Source organism: Lonchura striata, chromosome 1A (assembly GCF_050655825.1).
Source record: "Lonchura striata isolate lonStrDom1 chromosome 1A, ASM5065582v1, whole genome shotgun sequence".
Lineage (NCBI taxonomy): Eukaryota > Metazoa > Chordata > Aves > Passeriformes > Estrildidae > Lonchura > Lonchura striata.
In genome coordinates this window covers 73,735,449-73,763,345 of record NC_140741.1, presented here as the reverse complement: position 1 = coordinate 73,763,345, position 27,897 = coordinate 73,735,449, and the positions used below count along the sequence as shown (strand labels likewise).

Below are 27,897 nucleotides of genomic sequence, written 5' to 3'. Positions count from 1 at the left end.
TCTGTAAGTCAGGCAAGGGCTCTTGTAAGCAGATGTGTGACTTCATTAGGATCCCTTGTGCATTCAAAAAACCTCATCCACATCTGATGGAAACAACAAAATGTAGGTCTGCTGTAACATTTCCCATTAGCAATATTCCATCATAGCTGATGATTTCAGAGAGAAAAAATTTGAGACACTCTGCAAAACTCAAGGTCAAATGTTTCCCTAAGCATGGACCAGTCCAGCCCTTGAGTGAAAGACCATGAGGAGCCTCCCAGAGAAGTGTCCCATGAGTATCTGCTGAAAGATGTGGCTGTGCCAACTCTCTTTGGATAAACCCAAAAACTCTTTGGTTGATCAGTGTGGGTGCCACTGGAGGGGCTGGAGCAGGGCTCACCCAGACCTGACAGCTCTTCTGTGCATGTTTGCATTCACTCCTGCCTCCCCAGCTGATTAATAATGGAAGATAAATCAGGAACACTGAAAACAAAGGTCAGAAATGGGGGAGATTTGTTGCCTTTTTCCTTCCAGGCTGTTTATTCTCTGGTGTTTTCTCATGTATAATGCAAGGGCTTCACCTTTCCTGTACGTGCAGCTTTACCTGGAGGCAGGAAAGGGATTCTGAGCTTTCTTTTCACAACCCCATTGATTTCCTCATGGCCTCCCCTTCCCAGCAGGAAATAAACTGCATCCTGGACAGTTTCCAAAGGGAGTTATAGAGGCAGGTGCTGAGCTGCTGAGAGCACTCCTCACCCTGGGAAACCCTCGGAGATGGGGCTGTCTGCTGATGACATTTCCTCCTCCTGTCCTGGCTCTGTGAGCCCTGGCAGGTGAAGGTTTTGCTGTCTTGGATAACTTCTCCTTTCACCCCTGGATCATCTGCCCCCACTTCATGCTGTAACAGCAGAGCTCACCCTGACAGATCAGAGCTGCTTTAATTTGGGATGGCCAAAGCTGCCTGTGGTGAGCCTTTCTCCTTAATGTGGTGCTCAGAGCCAGCCCTGTGAAGCCTGGGGATGGTCCTTTGGTGTTTCCTTCCTCCTCCCCATCCATTCCCTGAAGTCCCACAGTTGCTGGCTGCAGCTGGAAGAGGCAGGGGAAAGGAGAGAAGGGTGTTTCTGAGAGCTGCTTCCTCGTGGTGACAGTGTCTGCAGGGAGTGAGGGGGGCTCCAGCTACATCTCCCCATAAAAGTGAGAAAATCCAGCAGAGGCCTGTGGGCTGTGGCTTGTGGGAGTTGGTTTTCTCAGGAAATTGGCCTTTGAGCAAGGGGGACACAGAGACTGGGAATCTCTCTTCGTGTTGGGCCACCACATGGAAACCAAGCTTTCAGAATCTATTGATGATTCTGAGATTGTAGAAAGTCTCTGTCTGTCAGCCCCGCTGCCAAAGCAGAAGCCATAATTGGTCTGTGCTGGTTTCCAGGTTGTTTATTCTGTTGATCTCTCACATGTTCTGCTGCCCTGCCCAGCTCTGTCCTACAGGGCAGTGTGTGGGGCTCTGCCCTCAGTGGGATGTGACAAACATTCAATACCAGAAACTCCCTGGGCTGCATTTACAATAACGTGCCAATATCTGTCACCTACGTTGGACAGTGTGTCCCCAGCCTGAACCAACAGAAAAATGCCAACACCACAGTGAGACATGGAGGGCATGAAGAAGGAGAAAAAGGACAAGGCACACCCAATTTCCTCCATCTTGTCCCCTTTGGACCCCTCATCTAGATTCCTAAAATTTTACTTCTGCACCCGTGCCACACTTAATTATTACTTATATCAAGCACTCAGAGCTTGTAATTCATCCTGTAAGATTGAAAACTCTTTTCCATGGACAGAGATCACAGACAGTGTCTCTGGGGGCTCTGTCCAGGGGGTTCCTGACCCCTGCCAGGGTCCCAGGGCAGCCAGGGCAGCCAGAGGGAATCCCTGGATTCCCACACCAAGCCAGTGCCTGATGCACACCAAAGCTGAAGACTTTGGCTCAATTTCTTGTAATTGCTGCAGGATTGGGTTCCCTGGTGGCACCAAAGAGTTCACTGATGTGACATTGTCATGCTCAAGATGAGGTTTGATAGCAGCTTAGATATGGGGCTGTAGCCCTCAACCCAGAATGCTCAAGAGCTGTTTCCATGTTTTTGGGTTGGGCACTGGAACAGCTCCCCAGGGAATGGGCACATTCCCAAGGCTGCCACAGCTCCAGGAGTGTTTGGACACCACTCCCAGGGATGCCCAGGGTGGGGTTGCTGGGGTATCTGTGCAGGACCAGGAGTTGGACTGGATGATCCTTGTGAGTTCCAGTTCAGGATCTTTTATAATTCTCTGGCTGATTGAGGTGATATAGGAGATACAGCCTGTGGACCATTTTAAATGCCTTGTGTTAAATCTCCACTGTTCTTCTTGTGATTGCTGAATCCTGACAGTGAGAACCACCCTGCCTGACATGGCAGTTTTAGCAAGCATTTGTCTTTACTTATTTCTCCCCTTATGAATGAGTGGAATATTATTTGTTTTGTTCTTCCTTCCCTCTCTACGGGACCGCCAGACGTGGTCAGACACTTTGCAACCAACATTTAGGAACACAGATCACCCACCCCTGATGTGGTGAGCTCTGACATCTATTAGCTGGGTTCATTCTTTAATTCCATTTCTTATTCTCCAGTGGCAACACTCCCATTGCTGTGTGGGGAACTCACCTGGACCTCATCCAAAACCCTCAGATCCGGGCAAAGCACGGAGGAAAGGAGCATGTCAATGTGAGTACAGCCACAGAGCTGGGGAGGGGACATGCCACGGTGGGGACAGGGGCTGGCTGACACCTCTGGAGCTTGAAATCTCCTATTGCAGCCCAAAAAAAGAGGGCATGATTTGTTTCCAGAAATATTATCTCATCCCTGAAGGACACACACAAAAAAGAAGGTTTTTGGCAGGGCTGGAACCAAACTTCAGGGTCTTCTGAGACATTCACCTTTGTGTTTGCTTCTCCAGCTTGCTGGGATTCATTTCAGGTAACCTGATATCCAAACTGGAATCCTGAGCACACATCTGAGCATGCACTGCACAAACACTTCTGGAAAAATGACCTGAGTGTGAGACCCAGTTGCGAGGTGGTAGCAAGGTTTTGACTGATGTGTGCTGTGCAAAAAATGAGGGAAGAAACTTCTGTTTCTGGAAAGAAACAAAGTTAGGGAAGGATGCTGACACTGGCAACAGAGGCTGAGCTCTCTCACGAGGCACAGGAGGCCCTGCTGAAGTGCAAACTGCTCCACACACCTGCCCCAGCAAGGCTTTCCTCATCCCTGCGCAGCCTTGATTGTGGGATGGGGAATGTTTGGAAGCAGTGGAGCACCAGCCTGTCCCAGGATAACCGTGGGGGTCTGCTCCTCCCTCTCCCTGAGAGCCATCAGGAAGGGTGGGTGCATTTCCCATAAACACTCCTTGTTTTGGGTCTCTTTCCCCAGAACTGTGAGGTGCAGAACAGCACAGAGATGACCTGCCAGGCCCCAGCTCTGGCTGTGGACCCCAATCACCAGTCTGAGCTCGCTGAGCGCCCGGAGGAGTTTGGTTTCATCCTTGACAATGTGCAGTCCCTGCTGATCCTCAACAAAACCAACTTTACCTACTACCCCAACCCCATCTTCGAGGTTTTCAATCCCTCAGGGATCCTGGAGCTGAAGCCTGGAAGTCCCATCATCCTGAAGGTGAGATGGGGACCAAGGACTGGACTGAAATTCTGCCTCCTGCCTCTCTGTGCCTGCCAGCACCCCCTTAAATCATCCTGATGGCACCCCAAAAATTTCCTCCATTCCTTGCCCCTTCTGGAACCATATCAGAGTCACCATCAGCAAACACCAAGCACTGCCCACACCCATAACTAAGAATTATAAACTCCTGTGTGCAGCCTAAGTTTGTACCCACTGCTGTTCACCAGAAAACATCTTCTACCTTTGCAATGTGGCTGACAGTGAAATATCCAACTGTTTCCTTTCTTGTACATTCAAGACCTTCCTCTCACCCCTGTTTTAGCCCAAACCAGTCTTTTGCCATTTCTGTAAATGTCAGAGCAATACAGAGAAGGAATTTTATAATACAGCATTTCTGTATTGGTATTTTTACATGTGAATATGCAAAAAAAGTTATTTTACCTGCAGATGCTTTTTGCATGTTTGGAAAGGAGTCTGACTTACTTTCCTGGCTGTGTTTAGTAAGGGCTTTATTGTGCAGGGCTTAGATGGAACATTTCCCACTCAGCTGCAGAGAGGGAGGAGCAGGACAGGCCCTTGTGACTGCTCTGAGTCTGTGACCACTCACGCTGTTCTCTGTGTGAGTTTCTAAATTGGCTTTTCCTCCCTGTGTGAGCAAATGGCGAACTACAAATGTCATAATAGATTCATATTTAGCTTGGAAAGGACCTTAAAGGCCATCTCATTCCAACCCCCTGCCATGGGCAGGGAAACTTTCCACTAGACCAGGCTGCTCCAAGCCCCATAGAATCACAGAACCCCAGAATAATGAGGTTGGAAGAGACCTCTAAGATCATCAAGTCCAACCCATGCCCCAACACCACAACTAGACTATAGCACCAAGTGCCAACTCCAGTCTTTTTTTAAACACAACCAGAGATGGTGATTCCACCACCTCCCTAGGAAGACAATTCCAGTATTTTATTATTCTTTCAGTGAAAAATTTTTTCCTAATATCCAACCTAAACCTTCCCTGATGTAGCTGAGGCTGTGTCCTCTTGTTCTGTCAGTCATGCCCGGTGGAAGAGACCGACCCCACCTGTCTGCAACCTCCCTTCAGGAAGCTGTAGAGGACAATAAGGTCACCTCTGAGCCTCCTCTTCTCCAGGCTGAACAACCCCAAGTCCCTCAAACATTCCTCACAGGGTTTGTGCTCCAAGCCCCTCACCAGCCTCATTGCCTCCTCTGGACGCGCTGAAGCATCTATCCCCATCTATCCAGCCTGGCCTGGAGCAGTGTCAGGGATCAGCCATCCACACCAATGCAATATCAACACTTGTATCCCAGGGATCAACCAGAGGGGCAAAGAAAACTCTTTCCTACGTTTATTTGGTTATTCTGGGGTGTGATGTTCCTCTCTGTGCAGGGCAGGAATCTGATCCCACCGGTGGCAGGAGGCAATGCCAGACTGAACTACACTGTGCTGGTGGGGGAGAAGCCCTGTGCAGTGACTGTGTCAGACGTGCAGCTCCTCTGTGAGTCTCCAAACCTCATTGGGAGGCACAAGGTGATGGTAAGTGATGCCTGACCCTCAGCCCCTTCTCCCTGGGTGGCCTGGGAGGGCACAGCAGAGCTGAAGAGCTGGCAGAGGGCTCCAAGGGGTTTGCATCACTGTTTTCCTTCCTAGAAACATCAGAGCCCCTTTTTGGTATAATATTCTCATCAAGGGTAATTTTGAGAAATACAACAGTGGAAAAGTGACCTGGAGGTCTTTGTGGACAGTGAGACACCTTTCATGATCAAACCCCAAGGGGAGGGTTTGCCTCTCTTCTGTTTTTGTATGGGCTGTATGAACCCTGGATTCTCATGTGAGACCACATGTAACATGTTCCTACACAAAATTATTAAATTCAGCACAGTTCCCACCACTTTGTTGACAGGATGATGACTAAAATTTGCCTTTATGTAGGAGAGGAAAAAATAAAAAAGCAGGATGTGGACAATAGTGTGAGTAGACTTCAGAATTTTGACTTCTATAAAACTTAGTGTGCTCCTACAAATCCTTTCTGGAACCTGTGAAGAGTGGACCTGGTGATTACATCTGAGGGAGCTGCTCCTCCTCTCACCGTTTATTTATTTACTCCTTTTCTTACTTTCCTCTCAATAATTTGAATTCCTTGATGCTGGTGCTTGATAAACCTCATATCAGCAAAGACCCTGGAGTTGTACCAAGCTGTGGGTGGGAACAACAAAAGCTGACAACTGACATCAGTGTTTCTCATACCTTGTGAACAACTGTCTTTCTGTTGCACCTCCCAAAGCTGTATCATATTAATTTATTTATTTCAGTACAAGGAGACTCAGAGACTTTGATCTTTAAAAATATTTTTCTGGGAACTTTTAGAAAGCAGAGTTCATGATGACCATTTTGGGTCTTGTTTGTGGCTGCTGCTGGGATCCCTTGTAGTGGCTACTTAACTTCTCTGTGCCAAAGTTTGTCATCTGGAAAATAGAGGCAATAATCCTCTCCAGCCATGCAAATACACCATGTCTCTCAATTCATTGCAAAGCACATTAAGACTCTCCAAGAAGAGCAATAATGAAGTGAGAGATTTTCTCTGTGTGAAAAGCAAAGTTTTTGAGCATGGCAATAAGTGTTCCCTGTCATTTTCATGGATATGATTAAGCATATGGTTAGTGTCAGAGAGGGACAAAGCCAATCCTGGGGAGACAAAACTCAAAGCCAGGTGAGCAATAATCAACCCCTGGGGATCCAGGGTGATGGACATCTGGCCAGGCTGCACTACTTGGGAAGACTTCCCTGCTCCTGCAGCTTTGGACAGTTTAAGTGAACCCAAAGATGAAAAAACAATCCCTTTTTGAGGATGCTGGTTAAAGAGGGATACTGCTGGGAAACTGGGAAGATGATGGAGGTTCTCAAGGATGGACTTTGCACCTGGAACCAGGGTTGGAAAATGCCTCCTCTGGCATGGCACAGCATCTCTGCTGCTCAGGCTGGGACCATGTTTCACATAAACTGATACCTTAGGTTTTAGCTTTTATATTTTTGACATTCTGTGATGCTTAAGTGTGTAGTTCTGAGCTTCGTATTTGGTGATGGTGAGCTCTCTGCACAGAGCAGGGACACAAAACAATTCCTGCTCCAGCTGGGCACCAAGGACAAATGATCCAAACCTCAGCCCAGGAGCACAAACACCGTGGGCTGGAGAGAGAAAAACAAGCAGGGTGGGACTGATGGGCTGGAGCTGGAATGGGAATGAACTCCAAGGTGCCAATGGAGCAGAACTGATCCCAGGGAGAGCCCCGGGAGCACTCGTGAATTTTGGGGCCATTTTGGTTCATTTTGGGGCCATTTTGGTTCATTTGGGTGCAGCCCTGGCTGGGCTCTGGTGCTGCCCAAGGTGGATCCATGGAGGAGATCCTTTAATAAATCCCTGCTTTATTCTTTAACTCTGCCCAGCCTCTGCTCTAGCTCAGCTTTCTCAAGGTATCAAAACATCTCTTTGATGGCCAGGATAACTGATGGAAGTTCCTCCTCCTGATTTTGCCAAAGATTTAGTCTCTGACCTTGAGGAAATTGTTGAACAAACCCTTTATTTGCAAAATGAGGTGGCACAAGCTGAGAGGGAGCCATGGGAGTGAGTCAGCTGGTGCAACACAGAGATTATTTCTAAGGAAGGAGTAGTGGCAATGACACACGCTGATGTCAACATGCTTTTGATCTGTCTTTTTTTGAGCTGTCTGATTTTGAACTGTCTTTTACACAATGACAGAGTTAAGTATTTGAAAAAAATAGCAAAGAAATAAAAGGCCTGGGCGATGGTTAAAAAGACTGAATAAAACTCAGAGGCAAGTTTTTCCAAGGAAAAGAAGGAGATGTGAGGAAGGTCCACGAGTGACTACTCCAGAGAAGGTCTGCAGGGAAGATGTGGAATACATCTGAAGGGTTGTTGGTTTCTAACACAGCCTGGAAAGTACACCAGACTCTCTATAATGAACACAGAGATGGTCAAATGCAGCAGCTGAAGGTCAGGGTGTGAGTCATCTCATCCTTAGAGGGATAATTTTATTTGGCCAAATTTGCACCAGGAAAGACACTCCTTCAGAACTCCTGAACTCCTACAGGCGTCCACTAAGACTTCTTTGGAGAAAACTGGGCTCTGACAGAGCCCATTTAGAATATTTAGTGTAATTTGGGACAAATTCATGATTAATAGTCTTTAAAAATGTCCAGATTGTTGTTCTTTGGTGGGTTCATAGTCAGTCTTCTTGAAGTTAAAAATAGTTTCCTCCAGAAACACTCAATGGATTAAGAAGTGAAATAGGGTGGTGTGTGCATATTTTCTTGTTTCTTTTGAAAGCTAACAATAACACAGCAGTCTCATAGATTTTCTTCTTCAAGAGCCAGATTCCCTCAGATCAGCTTCACTTGTGGATTGAGAGACCTTCCCAGTGATGAAACCACCTTTGAAGGGGAACACGCTGGGCCTAACTTTGAACACCTGCTTTTTTGGAGCTTAGATCCCCTTATCATTAATGGAGAGAAATGGGAACTTCCACTGAATGAAACACCTCGTCCCAGTGTCAAAGGTGTCAGGAGCAGCTCACATAAATCACATCCTGAAAGTGGTTTTTCTCTTTGTTGACTCTGGAATCATGCTGCAGTGTCTAACTCGGATGTGCACGCGGAATATTTGGTGAGAGAAATCCCACCCATGGAGACGAGCTTTGAGGATGGATCTGCTCTGGGATTTGGGATTTGGATTGTTTGAGTCTGCTCTCATATTCCTTGAATGGACTCATCTGACTGCAGAGCTTGGAGAAAGAAAAAGAATTAAGCTATTTATTGATCCACTGACAGGAAGGAAAGCATGTGAGTTGTGAGAAAATTTTGGGACAGTGGTCTAGGGCAAAAGGGAACAACTTCCAGTGCATGGATTAGGATGTGATTTCGGCAGTTTGTCTTCTCAGTTGAGCAGGCCACATTCCAACAACAAACCTCAGGATTTATAAGTGAGTTGGATGTTGCATCTTGAAATAGATGGGAAAACTCATTACTGCTGCATCCCAACTGGGTGTCTGAGTTTCCTTGGCCTCTGAAAATGCTTTACAAGCCATCAAAGTCATGGTAGCAATTGGTCATCTTGAAACTATTACTGAGCAGGTGAGTTTAGGATTAGTTTTGTTTTTTATCGCAGACACTTTATCTCTCCAGACCCCATCCCAAAATGGCATGAGAGGGCCTTGTGGATGGAAATTCGCTGTTTTCAGACATTCACTTTGGTATTGTCCATGACAAGTTGTAGTTTTGTCTCTTTGGCCACTGAGGAGCAGCCTACACCTGGTGGTAGAACAAAACAACCTTCTTCCCCGAGGCTGCAACTGGGACTGCAATAACTTCTGGGAGATGATAAAGTCACTGAGATTCATGTCCCCAGGAAGGGTTGGGGTGGAGAGCACCTGGGAAAATTCATTAATTCATGATTCTGCTCTGAAGTCTCTTCTGCTGGCTCCAGCTGGGCCAGTTTCTTCCTCCTGCAGCCTAGAGAGGAAACCTGAGTAGGTGCCTGAGCTGAGATGTGGGAAGCTCTGGGATTAGTAAGTGTCCAGGAGATTAACTGAGAGCCAGTGGGATGCAGGACAAGGCTGAACACCAGCCAGGGTTGTGGGGGAGAAACATGAGGAAATGTGAGGGGAAACTCCTCAAGGTGGAGGAAGAAAACAGTTTAATTCCACACTGGGAGTAGGAAACAGCCATTCCTGGGGTCTTAAGTGCATTTCTGCCTGGCAGCAAGAGGCTGCAGGGCCAGCTGTGCCTCTCTGTGACACAGCTCAGCTGGGGTGAAGTGATGGGCTCATCGTCCTTCAAGCTTTCTGCTGACCTACAACCAGCAGTCCCAAACCACAACACAGCCCTAGAAGCCTTTTTATACTTCAGGCCAGTCAGCAGGGCTTTTCTCCCACCACTCAAGCTTTGCCTGCTCTACAAACAGCTTTGAACAGCCTTGTAGTAGCCTGAAGCCAGCGGTGTCCTGTGGGATTCCTGCTGGGAGTGGTGTTCATGTTGTAAAGAAGGGCTCTAAGGGACTTGCTTCAGCAGAACATTTTGTTGGGTTTGCAGCAGGAGTGCTCGCAGAGTTTCTTCCTGCTTGTTAAAACCAAGCCCCTTTCACAGCAGCTTCTTCCAGAGGCTGGAAGCAGCTCTGGGAACCTCTGGGAGTACATGGAGAACAAAAAGCTATGTTCAACTCTTACTGGTGCACATCTGCAGTCACCCTGACAATGTGTGGCTAAGATAGGGGCTGTAAAGAGAATGGGCCAGGCTTTGTGGGTTTGTGGTGGTTTTTCACTATCCCAGAGGCTTCCAAGTACAGTTTTATCTCTCTGATTTCTGCAGTCCCACTGTACTCGCTGGGTCAGCTATCCTCTGCCCCATTGTGAGGTTAGGAGCCATCAGACCATACCTTGAGCTCTGTGTTCTGTGTGTATTTTGGGGCTGAGTGACATCAGTGCCCCATACAACACATCAGGTTGGGGAATGAAAAATCCAGGAACTGATATGGAGAAATTGTGGCTGGTGACTTGTTTCACCACAAGTCGTTTTGTGGCTGGATTCATGGTGAGTGCCTACAGAGGTGATTCTGCCTGGCATTTCAAATGCTTTTAAGCTGTTCCAAATACCTCCTCTTTTGGCTTGGGAGACAAGGGGATGTCACCATTCACCCTCAGCCAGGATGATGACAGAACTCCTCTGCGCTCCTGCTCGTCTGAGAGTTTCAATGCAGCTCTTTGCTGTTTTCCCTCCAGGCTCGTGTAGGAGGGATGGAGTTCTCTCCAGGCATGGTCTACATCTCCCCAGACAGCCCTCTCAGCTTGCCAGCCATTGTCAGCATCGCAGTGGCCGGCGGGCTGCTCATCATCTTCATCGTGGCCGTGCTGATCGCGTACAAGCGCAAGTCCCGGGAGAGCGACCTCACCCTCAAGCGCCTGCAGATGCAGATGGACAACCTGGAGTCCAGGGTGGCCCTGGAGTGCAAGGAAGGTAGGCTGAGTGTTCTGGTTTGAAAGTAAAACCAGTGAGAGACTCGAAGTCAGAAATACAATTTATTGGGAAAAGGGAAAAAGACAAAATACATGCAATGATACAAAGGAAGACCACTGACAAAGTCAGAATACAACCTGACACCCCTCTGGCCAGTGCGCTGGTAGCAGTCCTAATTGGAGTGGCTGCAGTCCTCTTGGGATGGCAGATGTGGTTGCTGTGTCTCCCCAGAAACCTGTGGAAAGGGTCTAGAAATCCCTGGATTTATCCAGGTGGGAATGCCTGGCTCCTCCCCCTGGGCGGAGCATCTCACAACGGGCTGATGTTATTCTGAGTCTGAGGCGTGTCCTTGATCACCTGTTGAACAGAACTGGCTCCTGGAGTTATCTCTGAGCCATGTGGAAGACATTGATGGGCCATTAACAGGAGACAAGGAAAACTGCCCAGAGGCAGCTCCTGCTTGGATGGTGATAGGAAACATCTTGGTCTTCAATCTTGGACAGCTGAGGAAGGCAGGATGTCCCTGTGTCAGTGTTGGAAAAAGGGAGACATCCAGTCACAAAGCTTTGAGCTGAAATACCATGGTGTTGAACCCTGGGTGGTTCAACATCGTGGGTGTGGCTCGAGCCTGGATCTAATCTGGCTTTCCCTGTTTTCCCTTTGAAACAGAGTGAAAATTTAACAGGGTAGATATCCATTTATATTTAGGTAAAATGTGCAACTTTGAGCTTGCTAACATAAGTAAAATATGCTGTTTTAGTCTAGTAACTCCACAGTACTCTGCAACTAGTAAAACTGCCCCAGCTGAAGAGAAAGAATGTGAATTTCCAAACTGAAGAGATAAGAGATAAAAAAATCCCTCAAACCTTGAAGCAAGCAGGGCAGGGTGACCCAAAAGTTCTTCCTGTACTTTCTGATAAAAAACTAGCTACAAGTATAAAGCTAAATCAATAGAATGAATATGCATAAGCCTATTGTAAAATTCTATGCATATGTAAACTACTAAGGGGTAATAAAAAAGATCAAAATTCCTCAGGAGCACACATGTCCTTTACAGGAGAACAATCCCCCACATGAGGCCAGCGCTGTAATAAACATACCGTCCCTACAAATCTTTGTAGGAATTGTAGGGTTTTGATTTTTTTGTCCTCGTTTCACCTTAGTTCAGACCTTCTCCACCCTCTCCTAACTGGATTTGATAATTCAAAATCCAAAGAAAGCCTTGGCACATGTCCCCGGGGAAAGGCTGTGCTGTGGGAAAGGCGACTTTGCTCTCATCCACCTTCTTCCTCTCCACATGTTGCCTTATTCCTTATTCTCATTCATGAGGGTCAGAGGTTTTTCCTATTCTGGTGAGGCTGACCCGGAGTTTCACTGCGCCCTGAGTTGTTCTGGTTTTGTGCCAGCCTTTGCAGAGCTGCAGACAGATATCCATGAGCTGACGAGTGACCTGGATGGAGCTGGGATCCCTTTCCTCGACTACCGAACCTACACGATGAGAGTGCTTTTCCCTGGCATTGAAGATCATCCAGTCCTAAGGGATTTGGAGGTAAAACAACATTTCCTGCTTCTAGCTCCTCTCATGCCTCCCTGTTCAGTCCTGAGCTCCAGAGATTCTGCGTCAGTGGTGGGGATGTGATGACTTTACAAGGGGTGAAACAGGTCCTCAATTAAAAATCTGGGTCGAAGGGGGAAATATTTGCTGTTATCTCAGATAATATTAGATTATAAAATCATTTAGGTTAGAAAAGACCTCTAAGACCATCAATTCCAATCATCAACCCAACACTACCAATTCCATCACTAAATCATGTCCCCTTGTGCAACATCCACACACTTTTTGAAACCTTCTAGGAATTGTAATCTCACAACTCCCCTGGACATTTTGTTCCACCATTTGATCATCCTTTCAATGAAGAAATTTTTTGCCTAATTTCCAGTCTAAACCTCCCCTGGTACAACTTTAAGACTGTTTCCTCTCATCCTGTCACTTGTTACCTGCTGACTTGTTACCTGATCACTCACTTATTTGGAAGACTCATAAATCCATATCCATTAGGCCTACTCAATTAAGCTTCTCTTTGGTCTTAACTCTTCTGTGGCTTGAGTTTTAGACTGGATTTAATATTTTCTGCCATGCAGGGGCAAGGAAAACCTGTTGTATGACAGAGGAGCATGTTTGCCTGTGTCATCCAGCTTTGCATGACCCTCACACTACTAAGAGACCAGGTTTTCTTTGTGGCAACCCCTACAAAAATAACTCCCTGTCACTGAGAGAGGTTCACCTTTGCTGCATTCTGGTTTGCAGTGAGGTCATTGTCAGTCTGTCCATACCCTGCCCTCATCTTTCTCCTCCACCCCGACTCTCTGGATGGAGATTTGTGAGACGTCGTTCACAAATCTTGGGGTCTACACAGAGCCTGTATCACCTGAGTGGTGACAGGAGCCTGATGGGAGCCCAGGTGAAGTCTGCCAGGCTAAAATCTGCTCTAGGCTCTGGCAGATGGACAGACTCTGCTCTAGGAATACCTGGGCTGGAGAATCAGGAGCCACACCATGGCCAAGGTGTTGGCTGAGCTGTCTGCGAAGCCTTTGGCAGGCTCTGAGCTCCAGAGAGGCTCTGGCATGGGCCTGGGAGATTGCTGGAGGCCAGGACTGGGCTTGGTTGGCAGGAAGGAGGAGCAGGAGCTGGCACAGGCAGGCCCATGCTTGGCTGGCTGTGTAATCAGAGATGCCTGCTCAGCTTCGGTCCTGCCACTCGGAAGAGCCAAAATTCATCCGACTGTGTGAAGAGAGACATTAAAAAACTTGATCTGTCATCAAGGAGGGCTTGTGGGACTGGGTAGGAGGCTGAGTTACACATAGATACCATACAGATTTGGAGTGCAGGTTGAGTGGCATCCAGCTGCTTTCCTTCAGGACGAGCAGCTCCAACAAACGAGGAGGAACAAGGGGTGCTGAACCTCCCTCTCACACGTGTGCACACACAAACACTTCCATTATCCTCACAGCCAGTTTCCATCCCTACATTCATTAACCCCATCCAGCTGATCACAGAGCAGCATCTGACCCCTGCAGAGGCCTTAGCACAGATGCTCCCCTATGTAGACACACACTGAGCTAATGTTTCAATCCAACACCTTTGATCTCTTCTTCCTTTCATTCCATTCATTTTTTTTTTTCTTAATCCTTTGTAAAGCTTCACCAGCTCTCTCAGTGTCAGAATCTTTAGCTACCAACGTGAAGGCAGCTCACATTCTGTTCCCTTCTCTGTAGCACCCAGAAGGAATTGCTATTTATTGCAAAAGGCCCCGGCACAGATCCCACAGTGAGAAGGTCTTACTTATTTCCAGTTCATTTGCTAATTAACTGCTTCCAGATGCAGCACAAAATACTTTTCTTGTTATTTTGTTTTAATTCTCCATAATAACCCTGGGATAGACAATATTAAATGTTCAAGCAAGTGAGTTAAAAATAATTATTGGCGGGATGGGTGGTGGTGGTTTGTTGGTTGGTTGGTTGCCTCAATCTATTTAGGAAGTAATTTATTTGTTGGATGCAAAGAGTTCAGAACTCTAATTTACAGAATTAAAAAGTAACAACTCTATAAGGGGTCTTGCATTGCTTGGCTGTTTAAGCAAGCCAACTTATTTTGTATCAAAGTGCCAAATTTGGGTGGTTATTAATTCATATATGCCTCGGTGACATGTGTTGCTCTGTGGTGAGACCCTCCAGCTTCCAGAAAAGCTTTTTAAGGGCTGGAACAGCTTCAGCAAGTAGAGGGATGAGTTTGGGGTTCTCTATTTAGGTTCCGTCTTTGCCTAGAGCCAGAAGGATCAAAAATATCTCTGTGGAGCCCAGAGTCCAACACTGAGGTCCTAAATTGTTCCATATAAAAATGAGTTTTTCAGCCTCTCACAGCTGAGAAATACAAGACTTATCCATCACTCTGTCTCCAAAACACCTCAGCTCCCAAACCCAGAGGTTCTTCTGGAGCTCAGGGTGTTCTCTCACAGCTTCACCTGCCTTGCTCTTCAAACCAAGGCTCAGTTCCATGGTCACCATCTCAGCCAGTGCTTCACTGCATCTCTTCATCTCCTCAAAACCTCATCCTGGGCTTTCTTTCCTCTTCCCGCCTCTTCCAGCTCCCTAAAGCTGAACCCCAAACCTCTGCAAGCAGGTTTCCTGCAGGAATGAGAAAGAAGTTTTGGATGAAATCAGAATAAGACTTCAGTCTACTAAAATGAAAATATAACGTGGCATGGCAACACATTTAGGCACCAGAAATCTCTTTGGGGTGTATGTCAAAGCAAGCGGGCGCCTGGCTGGGTAATAATTAGCATGGACTCCATGCATTTCAGAAGGCTAATCATAATAATCTTTATTAAGAAACCCATACTTTCATACTCTTAATTGGCTACAGGTAGACCTAATTTGTCCTCTAATTAAAACAGCATCACCATTGGCTAATTAAGAAACCACCCTTGGCAAACAAAACTCCATAACACATTCTACATGTTCACAATACCAGGTACAGCAAGTTAAGGTAAGAATTGTTTTTCATTCTTTGATCTTCTCACAACTTTTCCCAGAACGATGCCTGGGAAAATTGTGTTTCTCTCTGTGGCCAGAGAGAGGAACACAGGACTGGAAAAATCATCTGGATGTGCCTGGGAGTCTTCTCAGGCTTCCTAATCTTTAGATGATGTATGGATTCCCTTCCTGTCTTTCCTTAGCTGAGGAGCTGGAGGGATGAGAGCAGAGAGAGAGAGAGTGATAGGACAATTCAGCAGTGGGAAAATGAGGAAAAGGGAGAAAATCCCTTTCTTTTTGTGCAGGTCCCTGGCTACCGGCAGGAACGGGTGGAGAAGGGCCTGAAGCTCTTTGCCCAGCTCATCAACAACAAGGTTTTCCTGTTGTCCTTCATCCGCACGCTGGAGTCGCAGCGCAGCTTCTCCATGCGGGACCGCGGCAACGTGGCCTCGCTGATCATGACGGTGCTGCAGAGCAAGCTGGAGTACGCCACCGACGTCCTCAAACAGCTCCTGGCCGACCTCATCGACAAAAACCTGGAGAGCAAGAACCACCCCAAGCTGCTGCTCCGTAGGTAAGGATGCCTGGGTATGAGCTGGGCTGGGAGGGCTGTCTCTCTGTTGGGGTTTTTTATTAACAGGATGGTTCCTTGAGCTTTATTGCAGCCTCATTACATTGTTGAGACAATTGGGAGATGGCAATAGCTGATGTACAACCAGCAGCAGCCAAAGATTTCTTTGTGTCTTGGTTTGAAAAGGCAGGTGTCTGCTAAGGAAGGCAGGAGCCTCCCCTGAAATGGAAAATACAAACCCCCTCCCTCTGAATTCTAATTTTGAAATTAAGGGGCTCTCAGGCAAAGATATGGGAATAGGAATAACAGCTCTTTGCTAGGAAAATTAAAAATACAAATGTAATAGTACAAAAAAGAACCCAGTGCCAGGGTCAGCAATGCCCTGAGCCCCTGTGGGTCAGGGAGGTGGCTCAGCCCCATCCCAGGGGGGCTCAGCCCTCCTGCAGGGCCAGCTGTGCTTCTGCTGGAGCAGGATCCTGCACAAGGGGGGAGTTTTCCTCTGGAGCTCCAGGGCTGGGGGAGATGGGCCTGGGCTCCTCTGGGAATGCAGGGGGAAGGAAGCTGCTCCTCTGGGAATGCAGGGGGAAGGAAGCTGCTCCTCTGGGAATGCAGGGGGCAAAGGCTGCTGTGCTGTTCCCAGGTCAGATTGGATCCAGGTAGGAATGCTTGGCTCCTCCCCTGGGCAGAGCATCTCCCCATGGATGATGGAATTTTCTCAGCCATGCAGGGACACTCAGTGGCCATGGACAGCAGAGATCTCCTGGAGGGAGGATGGGCTGTGGGAGATGTAAAGAAAAAACTGCCCCATGGACAGCAGAGAACTGCCCCACCTCTGACAGATAGGAATAGAGTACCCCCATTTCCAACATAAGAAAATTTGTTACAGACATTTGAAAAACTTTCTAGCCAATAGCAAATTGCTAAAGCTCATAGGCAATTGTTCTAGTCAATTACTAAAAGCACACATACACCTACTTCATACAATGCTTGCTTGTCTGCTTTCTAATAATAATACACAATACTTCATTATTATGCTTAAAACCTTCTGCTATCTCGCTAAGCATATTTTTCTGCAGTCTTAAGGTCTACCTTAGCCAAGGCTAAAACTCAGGCTATTGTTTCATGTCCTCGCTTGCTGGACTATTGTAACTTTTTTCTACTTTCAGACTTTGCAGCTGCAGCTAGTTCTACGTTTTCTGTTCTTTCTGTTTCTAAGGCCTGCTTTTAAAGCTTTCTGGAAGTCTTCTTAACCTTTACTATTTCCCACAGTACCCACATAAACATCGTACTCATCTTTGGAAATGTAGATCTTGCTCCATCTCCTCCATAACCAAAAAGTAGACAATGATCAAAAATTGCAGAACTAATCTACCTCTGGATTTTCATGTGGATCCTCCTGAAAGTTTCACAAGGACAGAAAAATCTTGATTCTTATTCTAGGCTCTTTGCATGCTTAAGATGTTAATTTATACTTACATTTCCTTTTAATCTGAAAACTCCGATCATGTTGTGTGGGACCTATGGGAATATCACATATATGGTCTATTAAATCCCTGGTGAGAGGAATCAACTTCTTCCATCTCCTGCCTGGGACATGGATTTTCCAGCTTTGTCTCTTGTTCCTGAGTTAACTATGGACACATGGAAAGTCTTCAGCTGCATTGTGGGATCTCATTTCTCTCCCAGAGCTGGGAGTTAGTGGAAATCAGCAGAAGAGAGAGACAACAGAACTGGTTTCAAACAGGGAACAAGTTTGTATTTATGCTTCTTGACCTGGTCTAAGGTGTAAACTCCACAGTTCTGTGGGAAACCTCAAATTTGGAATCTCCTGCTCTGTAATTAATGTCCTTTCCTTGCCTAGGAAAGGGCTGCCTCTTCTCCCTTTAGGACCAGATTCATCTCTCTTTCACATGCTGCACCAACCCTCCTGGTTCAAATAAAATCAGGGGGAATCTTCTGGAGATGAGTGGCCTTTGCCACAGCTCAGAGCTGACTCTGAGGAGCCCCCAGTTGATTGCAATGGACAGCTTGGACACAGAGGAATCTCTGGTGCCTGCTGGGCTGGGGAGTTTCTTCATCTGGCACATGGCCCACAGTGGAGAACCAGCAGAGAAGGAGCAGAAGGCACTCCCTGGCATTCAGGGCAGCAATGCCAGGGGCAGAGGCTGGACTTTGCTTTGGTGTCAGTTGATTCCCTGATGTGATCAAGCCCTACAGCCCAGCTGGTGACCACCCTCCAGCTGTCCCCAGGCATCCTGCCTGTGCTTCTGCTCTGATGCTGGATGGCCCTGCCTCCCCCCTTCATCGCCTCCTTTTCCTTCCCCTTTCTCCATCTCTTTGTCTTCCCTTGTTGCTCACTCTGAGCATCCCATCTTTTTTCTTTCTCCTCCCTCCAGCTCTTTTCTAAGTCTAATCCTCTCTGTTGGAAATTAATGGTGGCCTTTGGAAGGAGGGCCAGTGAACAAAGAAGGCACATCCTGTGTTCCAAAGCCTGGAAGCACCAGGAGAAGTCAGAGAAGAACGTCCTGCAATGAGCAGAACCAGAACAGAACATGTGAATAGCTCAGTGCCTTGGGTCAGATGTTGGTGTGAGGTCCTCAGATGGCTCTTTGGAGAAGCTGGATTCAACTTGATGCTTCCCTTCCACCCCATGAGTCTGTGAAAGGGAATCTTTTGCAGTTTTGGAGTTTGACAGAAGAAAGGAGATGGTAGAAGTGATTTTCCCACCTCACCTGTGTCCAGCGTTCATTCCACATGACATTTATGGCCCCAAAGAGATTTTCTGGGCAGAGAGCAGCAGCAACAAGAAAGAACCTCTGCATGGCTTTGGTGATAGCCGTGACAAGGAGGACCCACTTTAATTCTTCCAGGCAGGGACTCTTCTTTTTTCTTGGGTTTCCCCAAGTTTCTCTTGGTTTCTCTTGTTTTTTTTCTCCACTGCACGTGCTGGAACCAGCACAGGTTTCTGCAGGAGAAGCTCACCCTGAAGCCTCTAGATGGATTTTTGTTTGATTGAGGACAGAGTGCTCAAGGGCAGAAGGATGAGCTCCGTGTATGTGCCACATTGACACATTGAGGAGTGTAATCACTCCCAAATGCCAGGGAGATAGGCAGTGCCAGATAACTGCTCCCCAGAGACTTAGATCTGTCTCTCCTGAGTATTTATACAGCCTCCTTGACATATGGCCTCGCTCTGAGCGCCTCAGATTTGATGGATTTATCCACCCTGAGCTCTTTGGAGAAGATTCCCTCAAATGTCATCAACTCCTTTTTGTTGTTGGAGAAACTGAAAAACAGATACACAGGGACTTGTAGGCACAGGAGAATCAACAGGGCAGCAAAGGTTTTCCTGCAGGTTTCCTAAATCCAGAACTAAAACAGGGAACCTAGGATGTGCTAAATCCTGATGGTGCCATGCCAGACTTCCCACTGGGCAGGAAGATGGACAGTGTTTTGATAGGACCAGCATGACTAACTCATTTCCAATTCTCTTTCTTCTCCACTTTAGGACAGAGTCTGTGGCTGAAAAAATGCTCACCAACTGGTTCACCTTCCTCCTCTACAAGTTCCTCAAGGTAAGAGGTGGAGCATGCCTGGAAAAACAGCTGCTTTAAAGCATTTCTTCTTGGTGAGGATCAGTTGGGGTGAAAACTTCTCAGATAGAAAGTTAAAGGCTTTGTTTTTTTGCCTCTGGAAGGAGGTCACTGCCTAATAGGAGATGGGCTATTCTCTGACCCAGGGAGAACAAAGAGGGACACTTTGTTAGAGAGGCAACTTGTTGGTCCCTCTCTTGTAGAGGTGGGGTTTAAGGGTTAGTGTGGAAATGGGAAGGATTTCAGAGCCTGACTGAGACCTGTGCGGAGAATGCTGTCCTTTTAACAGCAGACTGAGGTCTCCATCATGTGGTGACCCATATTTTCAGTGCACAGTGGATGGAGATCTCCTTCCACCCCAGCTCAGAGGCAGTACTGAGACACAGCCCCACGAGAGTGGAGGGACATCCATCAGCAAAGCTTTTTGAATGCACTTGAGTGGAAGGATTTGAGGCAGCCCCTGGGCCCTTTCATTCCTTGGAAGGTCTCCTTGGGGTTTGTGTAGTTGAAAAAGCCATTCAGTCTTCGAGCCCTGCCACTGACTGCGGGGGGATCCAATTCCCCCTGCAGGACCCACACTGAGCCTCAAGAATCACAATTGCCAAGCTCAGAGCCAGCCTTTTTGGAAGGAGCTGAGCTCTGCACCTCTCCCCCACTCCCACTGCAGCTGCTAAATATCCTCCTACCTCACATCCTCATTTGGACAGAATAACCACCTCTGCCAGGCAATTTGAGGCTTTACAAATAAACCCCAATCCCCTTGAGCCTTCCCCAGGCACGACCAGTTCAAGGACGAGCACATGGGAAAGTTTTGAAGGTCCCTGGAAGGTAATTTCAGTGACTCCAGTATCAGATCCCTGCTTTCAGCTGAAAGGAAAGGATATAAGGAGGTGACTCTCTAAAGAGCTGCTTTTATAATAGGCTTTTTTCACCCCACTCAGCTACTTGTCTTCTTGCCTTAGCCTGAGCAGAGGCCTGATAAGGGCAGGAGACAGGCACACAGAAGCAATATGCTGCTGGCAGATAAGCTAATTAAGTGGGAGACAGGTGTAGGGACTGAAAAAGGGGCCACTTTGCCTCCGATTATTAACTTGTTTTCGCTGGGATTTACACCAGAGGAAAATGACCTCGCTCGTTGAGCTGGGACACTAGAGGAGAGGGCGAGGAGGGGAGGAAGAAGGGAGGGATGAAGGGGAAAGGAGGCAGGAGCAGGAAGCACGGGGTGCATGGCACTGAGGGAGTGCAGAAGGAAGGAAAAGTGTGGGAAGAGTGAGTGGAAACGATGAGGAGAAATTAGGGACAGATGAGCTTGGCTGTGCCTGCCTGGGCTGCTTTTTGCTGTCCTGTGCTGGGCCCCACACTTCTGTCACCTCCACACAGGTCCAGGGGCACACCTGGGTCTGAGAATTGCTGTTTGCCTGCAGCATGAGAGTGCTCAGGGAGCCTCTGGACTCTGCCCAGACACCCAGGATGTGGCACCAGCCATCCATCTCCCTTTAAAACCTGCTTCCAGGTCATCTGGGACCCATCCCACTACCTGCTCCACCAGTGCAAAGCTCTGGCCTGGTGGCAATCACTTGAACAGCCCCAGCACTGCCAGGGAACACTGACACCATGACAGGACACTCACAGAGTCACAGAATAAGCTGAGCTGGAAGGGACCCACAAGGATCATCAAGTCCAGCTGCTGGTGCTGCACAGGACCATACCCAAAGTCTCTTCATGTGCCCAAGAGCTTTGTCCCATCAAGTCCAGCTCCTGAGGCTGCACAGGACCATCCCCAAGGGTCCCACCATGTGCCCAAGAGCTTTGTACCATCAAGTCCAGCTCCTGAGGCTGCACAGGACCATCCCCAAGGGTCCCACCATGTGCCCAAGAGCTTTGTACCATCAAGTCCAGCTCCTGGAGCTGCACAGGACCATCCCCAAGGGTCTCACCATGTCCCCATGGGTCCCACCATGTGCCCAAGTGCATTGTACCATCAAGTCAAACTCCTGGGTCTGCACAGAACCATCCCTAAGGGTCTCACCATGTGCCCACAGGCTGGTTGCACTCTGTGGAAGTTGAGGGTCACCTCTGACCCTGTGCTGTTGGAACAGACTGGTTCCCATTGATGCATCCATCATGATGTATCCATCGTGAGCGATTTTTGGGACGGTGAGCCAAGGCAGTCACTGGGATGTCCAGGCTGTATTCTCAACTCCAGCCTGTTGTTTCACCTCGTGGTTACCTCTCATCCCTGCAGGAGTGTGCTGGAGAGCCTCTCTTCTCCCTTTTCTGTGCCATCAAGCAGCAGATGGAGAAGGGCCCCATTGACTCCATCACGGGGGAGGCCCGGTACTCCCTGAGCGAGGACAAGCTCATCCGACAGCAGATCGACTACAAGACCCTGGTGAGTGCTCTGGGCACACCTTCCCCTGGGCTGGTCTGGAATCTTCTGCCTAAATGGCATTTAGAGAGCAGGAACCAGTGATTGACCCTCTGGGATGATTTATTCTTGTGTTTTCATATGGTAATGCTGCCTAAGGATGACTGTGCAAATTTAAAAAAGCGTTTCTCCAGTGAGGATTTTGGCACCAAGGAATAGTTAGAGGTGCACAGTGCAGGGACCTATCAGGTCAGCTCTAGAGCTGGTGCAGCCCTCCCTCCTGAGAAAGAAAAAGGAACTTGATTTAAAGATTTCAAGGGAAGGAAAACTAATCCCTGTCACTGAGCCATTTCCCTCAAAATGGAATTGTCTGCATGGGGCAAGATGCACATTGCATATGTGCAGCTTTAGCTTCTTCTGAGATTACACCCTCTTCCCACTTGATTAAAGAGCATCAATTAAAGAGCATTAGATATCTCTTAGTGTGTTTGTGGGCCTTCATTCTTCCCTGGATGCATTAAATCCACTTAGCCTCTAAGTCTCTGCTGGATGAAGAACACTTTCTAAGTCTCCAATGAGCCTTGTAATTTTTCTATTTTCAATCTTTATTCTCAGAAAATTCCAACTTTTAGGACAGTCAGAAGATGCTCTAAACTGATCAGATTATTTTATTTGCACTTTCAAGTGAGGGACATTCATCTCACTTAGCTCCAGATGCCTCTGAGGGCTGTGTCCAATCACAGAATCATGGGATGGTTTGGGAGGGGACCCTAAGGATCATTTAGTTCCAAGTGTTAGACCTTAAACTGTCTTAGACTTTAGCCCAGGCAGGCTGGTGCTAGAAATGCCCTTTTGTGTTCTTCAACTCCAGTCTAGAGCTGAGCTTTGATTGAATCCAAGTCTGATGAGGGGGTGGACTTAAGTCTTAAATGAGGCCATGTTTTTATTCTGCATATTAAAAATGTGACTTTCCCACTAAACTGGCAGAGTGCTGCTTCTCTGCTGTTATGTGTGGCTGTCTAAAATTTCAGAAGACTGATCACACATGGAGAAAATGAGCAGAAAAGAGAAAAAAATGCAGCCACAGAGTGATCACTTTCACTGAAGGAAATCCCCCCGATCCTTTTAGGCTTGATCTAAAGCAGCCAGCAAAGGGTAGTAATTATACATCAGGCTGAACAAAGCTCTCCTCTGCTGGCTTTGTGCTGTTTGATGATAATCAGCTCTCCCTCTTACATCTCAAGAGCAGACAAATATACCCCGATAGGAATCTCAGCAGATTTACAGAGATCAGCTCTGGTGAAGGAGATTAAGAAGGAGCAGAATATTAATAGGACTGTTCTTAATTTCTGTTTCTCTTTATTTCTATTTTGTCCTTCTTCTACCTTCCTTGAGCTGCCTGACATATTTTATTAAAAATATTGAGTAATGAAATAAAGCCAGAGCTGATTCCATGGTTGTAATATGGGAATTCCAACAGAAAAATGGAGAGAGATTATTTACAGAGGCCTGGAGTGACAAGACAAGAGGGAATGACTTCAAACTGAAAGATAATGGGTTTAGATTGGAAATTAGAAAAAAATTCTACCCTTAGAGGGTGGGGAGGCCCTGGCATAGGGTGCCCAGAGAAGCTGTGGCTGCTCCATCCCTGGAAGTGTCCAAGGCCAGGCTGGATGGGGCTTGGAGCAGCCTGGGATGGTGGAAGGTGTTCCTGACCATGGCAGGGGTTTGGAATTAGATCATCTTTCAGGCCCTTCCAACCCAAAGCATTCTACAATTAATTCTCAGAATGCTTTCCTATGCTTAGTGTTTTTGGGGCCTTTCTCCTTTTTCTCCACCAAACCTCACTGTATGAAGTTTTCCAGCCTAAAACAGAGGCGAGAAAAGGATTTCTGTCCTGGGACAGGAATTGCAGAGATGTCCTGGTGTCGGGAAAATAACACACAAACTCAGAACCAGGTCACCTGTGAGAGTAATCACAAACTGTGCCTTTATTATTTAAATGCCACTAATGTGTAGTGGAAATCAGGGCTTAGCTGAGCCAAACTTTGCATGTCTGCAGACACTCAGAGACAGCTCATGGCTGGAAGAGCTGGCAGATAAAAAAAAAAAAACAAAAACAAAAACAAAAAAAAACTACCCAAGGATGGAGTAAAAGGTCAATAAACACAAATCCAGAGAAATGAGATGTCCCAAGGCCACACAGAGTCAGTGGGACAGCAGAGCCCGGAGATAACTTTTCCATGTGCTCCCACTCCCATTCCCATCCATGCTGACCCCACATCCTGATGGGACACAGAGCTCAGTGAGTGACAGAACAGTGCTGGGTTCCTCTCAGTGCCCAAATAGTCACAACCTTGAGTGACTCTGAAGCCCAGATGAAGGTGGTGAGTGATGGAGCAGCAGCACTGCATTTGGGAGATCCAACTTCCCTTAGAGTGACCAGTCCTGTAGGAGCACAAGACATCATGGGGTCTCTTCCCCACCAGCTGACATCAAAGATGGTGTTGAAGTCTTTGAACAGCACTGCTGCAGCGGTGGGATTTGTTTCTGGCTTGAGCATGGAGAAAAATCTCCTGCTCCACATGAGAACAGCTGGAAAACTCCACTGGAAAGATGATGTAAAGCCTGGGAAATATATGCCAAAGCCACTGTGCTCTGGGAATGGGGTTGGCATCCATAACTGGGGTTTGAATTCTCTGAAATGTTGGAGAGAGACCCTTGACAGAAGTTGTAATGAACATAGAGGTGTTATGGGGTTTTCAGGGGTCACCAATGGCCCCGTCCGTGCTTGGAACACCAGAACAGCCCTTTGAAGGAGCCTTCCCTGCTCCTTCTGCCAGCTGAGCTGGAAAAGAGGGAAGTCTTGGGGTCCGGGTGTTGAGGTGACCCCAGGAGTGTAAAAGTCCTCGTTTCCCTGCCCTTGCAGCCAAAGAATGAGTCTGAATGCATAGGATCAGCTTCTCAAGGTTGTTTATTTTTCCTTATCTGTAACATTCTTTCTCTGACCTGCTGAGCTCTGGCTAGCAAGGAGGCCATGGCATTCTGTCTGCTCTCTAGGGCGGTATTCACATTTTATACTAAAATCTGCATATATTATGTTTGCAATAATGTGCCAATACCCATCATCTGTGTTAGACAGTGTGTCTCTACCTAAAACCAATAGAAAAGTGTCACCATCACACCAAGATATGGAGGAGAAGGAGAAGGTCAGGACACATCCAAATCCCTCCATCTTTTCCCCTTGAACCTCATTCTAAAACCCCAAAATTCTACTTTTTTGCCCTGTGTTAATTCAAATATCACACTACTCAAACCCTTGTGGCTTGTAATTCCTCATACAGAGTTGGCAGGTTTTCCACAGGCTGAAATGGAAGCCACAGGTGTTTTTGACTTCATGCCAAGGTCTCTGAGCCCCCTGCCAGGGTCTCAAGCCATCCAGGGCAGCCAGAGGGATGTCCTGGATTCCAGAGGGAAGCAAGGATTACTGTGGTCAGGGTGTGAATGAGTGTGGTTAACTTAGGCAGAGTTTTTCTGACACCTTGGCACCCTGTGAAATTCAAGGAAAACCCAGCTCAAATAACCACGGTTGCTGGCTACTGGTCTGGGGGCACAGTCAGCACCTGCAGGAGATTTTGGGGTCTTCTGCACCAGATGCTGGCCTGGCAGGACAGCTCAGATCATTTTAAACAACACCAAGTGCCATCTGTGGGGAACTAACCCAAAATCCAGCTGTTTGTATCAGAGATTTATCCCACCACAGAGCTTGCCCTGACTGGCACCACCTTGTTTTGGCTGAGCTCAGACCACGGAGAGAGAAACCTGAAGAGTAACTTGGTCCCCAGAACCAGCTGTGACCCCAAAGAGCTGTCCCAGGCTGTCAGCACTGCTCCATTTCCCTACAGGAATAATTTAGGCTGGAAGACATCTTTAAGATCATTAAGCCCAACCATAAGCTAAACACCAGTGCAGGCTCTCAGCAATCAGGTGGGATTTTCTGGATGCACCCAAGAAGTTTTCAGGGGAAGAAGTTTCTGTGGGCTGGGAATGGGCATAACCCAGGAGAGCTGCAGTGGGCAACACCAATTAATAGCCTTCAACACTGGACTAATTTCAATGGTTTTGTGTACAATTCTGTGATCCTTTGAGATGAAAGATGCCCCAGAACTGTAAATCTGTGCTGTTCTTATGACCTGAATTGATGCTTTTTCAATACTTCTGGAAGTGACACACAAATAATAGCATTATGATCTAATCAATATCTCCTATTTACATCTCCCCTTTCATCCAGCAAGATCACAGAGCTCTTTGTAAGCAATATCTTCACAAGTCCCTCTTGCCTGAGCACAACATCACCAAAGAAAGCCTGGTGAGGCAGTGTGTAATTAGGCTGACAGGATTTCACCCCATTTTTGAGCTCCCACTGCATTTTAGGAGGTGAAGATGGAAAGTGATGGACAGTCCAGCACTTCTTGTATGCTGCAGAAGGGAATTTAAGTCAAATTAAAATTTGTCTAATGCATCAAAACCAGCCTATCTGTACTTGTAAAAGTGCCACAGGAACATTTAATGACCATGTACAGCCTGGAGCATCACTGAACACCCCTTTCAAGTGCAAAGGTGTGCTGAGTTTATAAAACTTTATAGACTTCACACTTGTGCAACCAGAAATGAGCAGAATGAACAACAGAAACACAGCCAAGGGTTAGCAGGGAGATTGCTGTTAAATACTCTGTGTTTAGGGTATCCCCCCCACACCACATGCTTTGCATTTACTCCTGGACAGAACAGAGAAAATTAAATTTTCCTTCTGAGAAAAGAGAGGCCTCTCCAGTTGGGTTGATTTTCTTCTTCTGCATGTGAAAGCAAAGGTTGTTGATGTGGGTTTGTGTTTAATTTCTTAAGAAGCCCTGCATTTCAGATTAATAGCATTCTTTTGAGAAGGGTCTGCTCAGTTCCATGGCTGTGCAGATGGACAAATGCAAAGCTTTTCACTGGGATTATCAAAACCAGGTGGCAAGGCAAGGAGGCCACTCCTGAATTAGGTCACCTTGACATCTCAATGAGTATTTTTTATTGAAAGCACCAGAACCTCAGCTGGTATTCATGGGTTTTCTGTTGTTAAGAAGGAAATTGAAATTCTTTAGTGTGAGGGTGGGCAGGCCCTGGCACAGGGTGCTCAGAGCAGCTGTGGCTGCCCCTGGATCCCCAGAAGTGTCCAAGGCCAGGTTGGATGGAGCTTGGAGCAGCCTGGGATAGTGGAAGATGTCCCTGCCCATGGCAGGGGGTGAAATGAGGTGATCATTGAGGCATCTTCCAACCCAAACCCTTCTGTGACTCCATGGTTAAATATTATGAAGACACCCCTGGGTGAAACCACATCTTTGTGCCTACGTGAGGGTGGGAGCACCCTTGGTACCCATTTTTTTGCACCCTAGACCCCTCTTGTAGGATGCAGATCCCACGAGGAGGGGCAGCCAGGGGGTTCCAGTGCCCTGTGAAATGTGTGGTGCCTCTCCCTCAGGTGCTGAGCTGCGTGAACCCCGACAACGTGAACAGCCCCGAGATCCCGGTGAAGATCCTCAACTGTGACACCATCACCCAGGTCAAGGAGAAGATCCTCGATGCCATCTTCAAGAACGTGCCCTGCTCCCACCGGCCCAAAGCTGCTGACATGGACCTGGGTAGGAGATCGCTCCTGGCCAGGGGGGGAGAGGGGAGCTGGGGGATGGACAAACTCCATCCAGACACTCTGCTGGGGCAGGGACCCCTCTTCACACCCCCTGCAAGGCAGAGAAGTCACAGTGGCAGGGCAGAGAGGACATTTTGGTGATGTTTATGCTCCTGGCTTAGGAAATCTTTGGCCTTAAAAAGAGCACTGCCGTGCTTTTCTGCCCACAGAATTCATCCTGGACAAAGGTCTGTGTTGCAGAATTTCTGAGAGAGAGAGGGCAGGATTTATGTCTGGAGTGAGCATTGAGCTGCCCCTCAGACAGGCCCTGATGAGCGGCCTTGGTGGGGCCTGGAAGCCTTTGACACAGTGAGAATTCAGTTGTGGCGCAGTTAGAAATTATGTTAAGGTAACTACAAAGTAATGAGCTATCCGAATG

At 47.4% G+C, this 27,897-nt stretch overlaps 1 protein-coding gene across 4 annotated transcripts in view; it reads left to right on the top strand.

The window, feature by feature from the left end:
- PLXNA4 (plexin A4) overlaps positions 1–27,897 on the top strand; it is a 476,129-nt gene that overhangs the window by 408,914 nt on the left and 39,318 nt on the right. For all 4 annotated transcript variants that reach the window (XM_085569917.1, XM_085569916.1, XM_077783705.2 and 1 more), the window contains exons 17-25: positions 2,639–2,732; positions 3,438–3,677; positions 5,086–5,232; positions 10,488–10,722; positions 12,129–12,271; positions 15,561–15,829; positions 19,335–19,401; positions 21,665–21,811; positions 27,312–27,471. In XM_085569917.1, the coding sequence (XP_085426043.1) occupies positions 2,639–2,732; positions 3,438–3,677; positions 5,086–5,232; positions 10,488–10,722; positions 12,129–12,271; positions 15,561–15,829; positions 19,335–19,401; positions 21,665–21,811; positions 27,312–27,471 (1,502 nt within the window). The remainder of the gene's footprint in view (positions 1–2,638; positions 2,733–3,437; positions 3,678–5,085; positions 5,233–10,487; positions 10,723–12,128; positions 12,272–15,560; positions 15,830–19,334; positions 19,402–21,664; positions 21,812–27,311; positions 27,472–27,897) is intronic.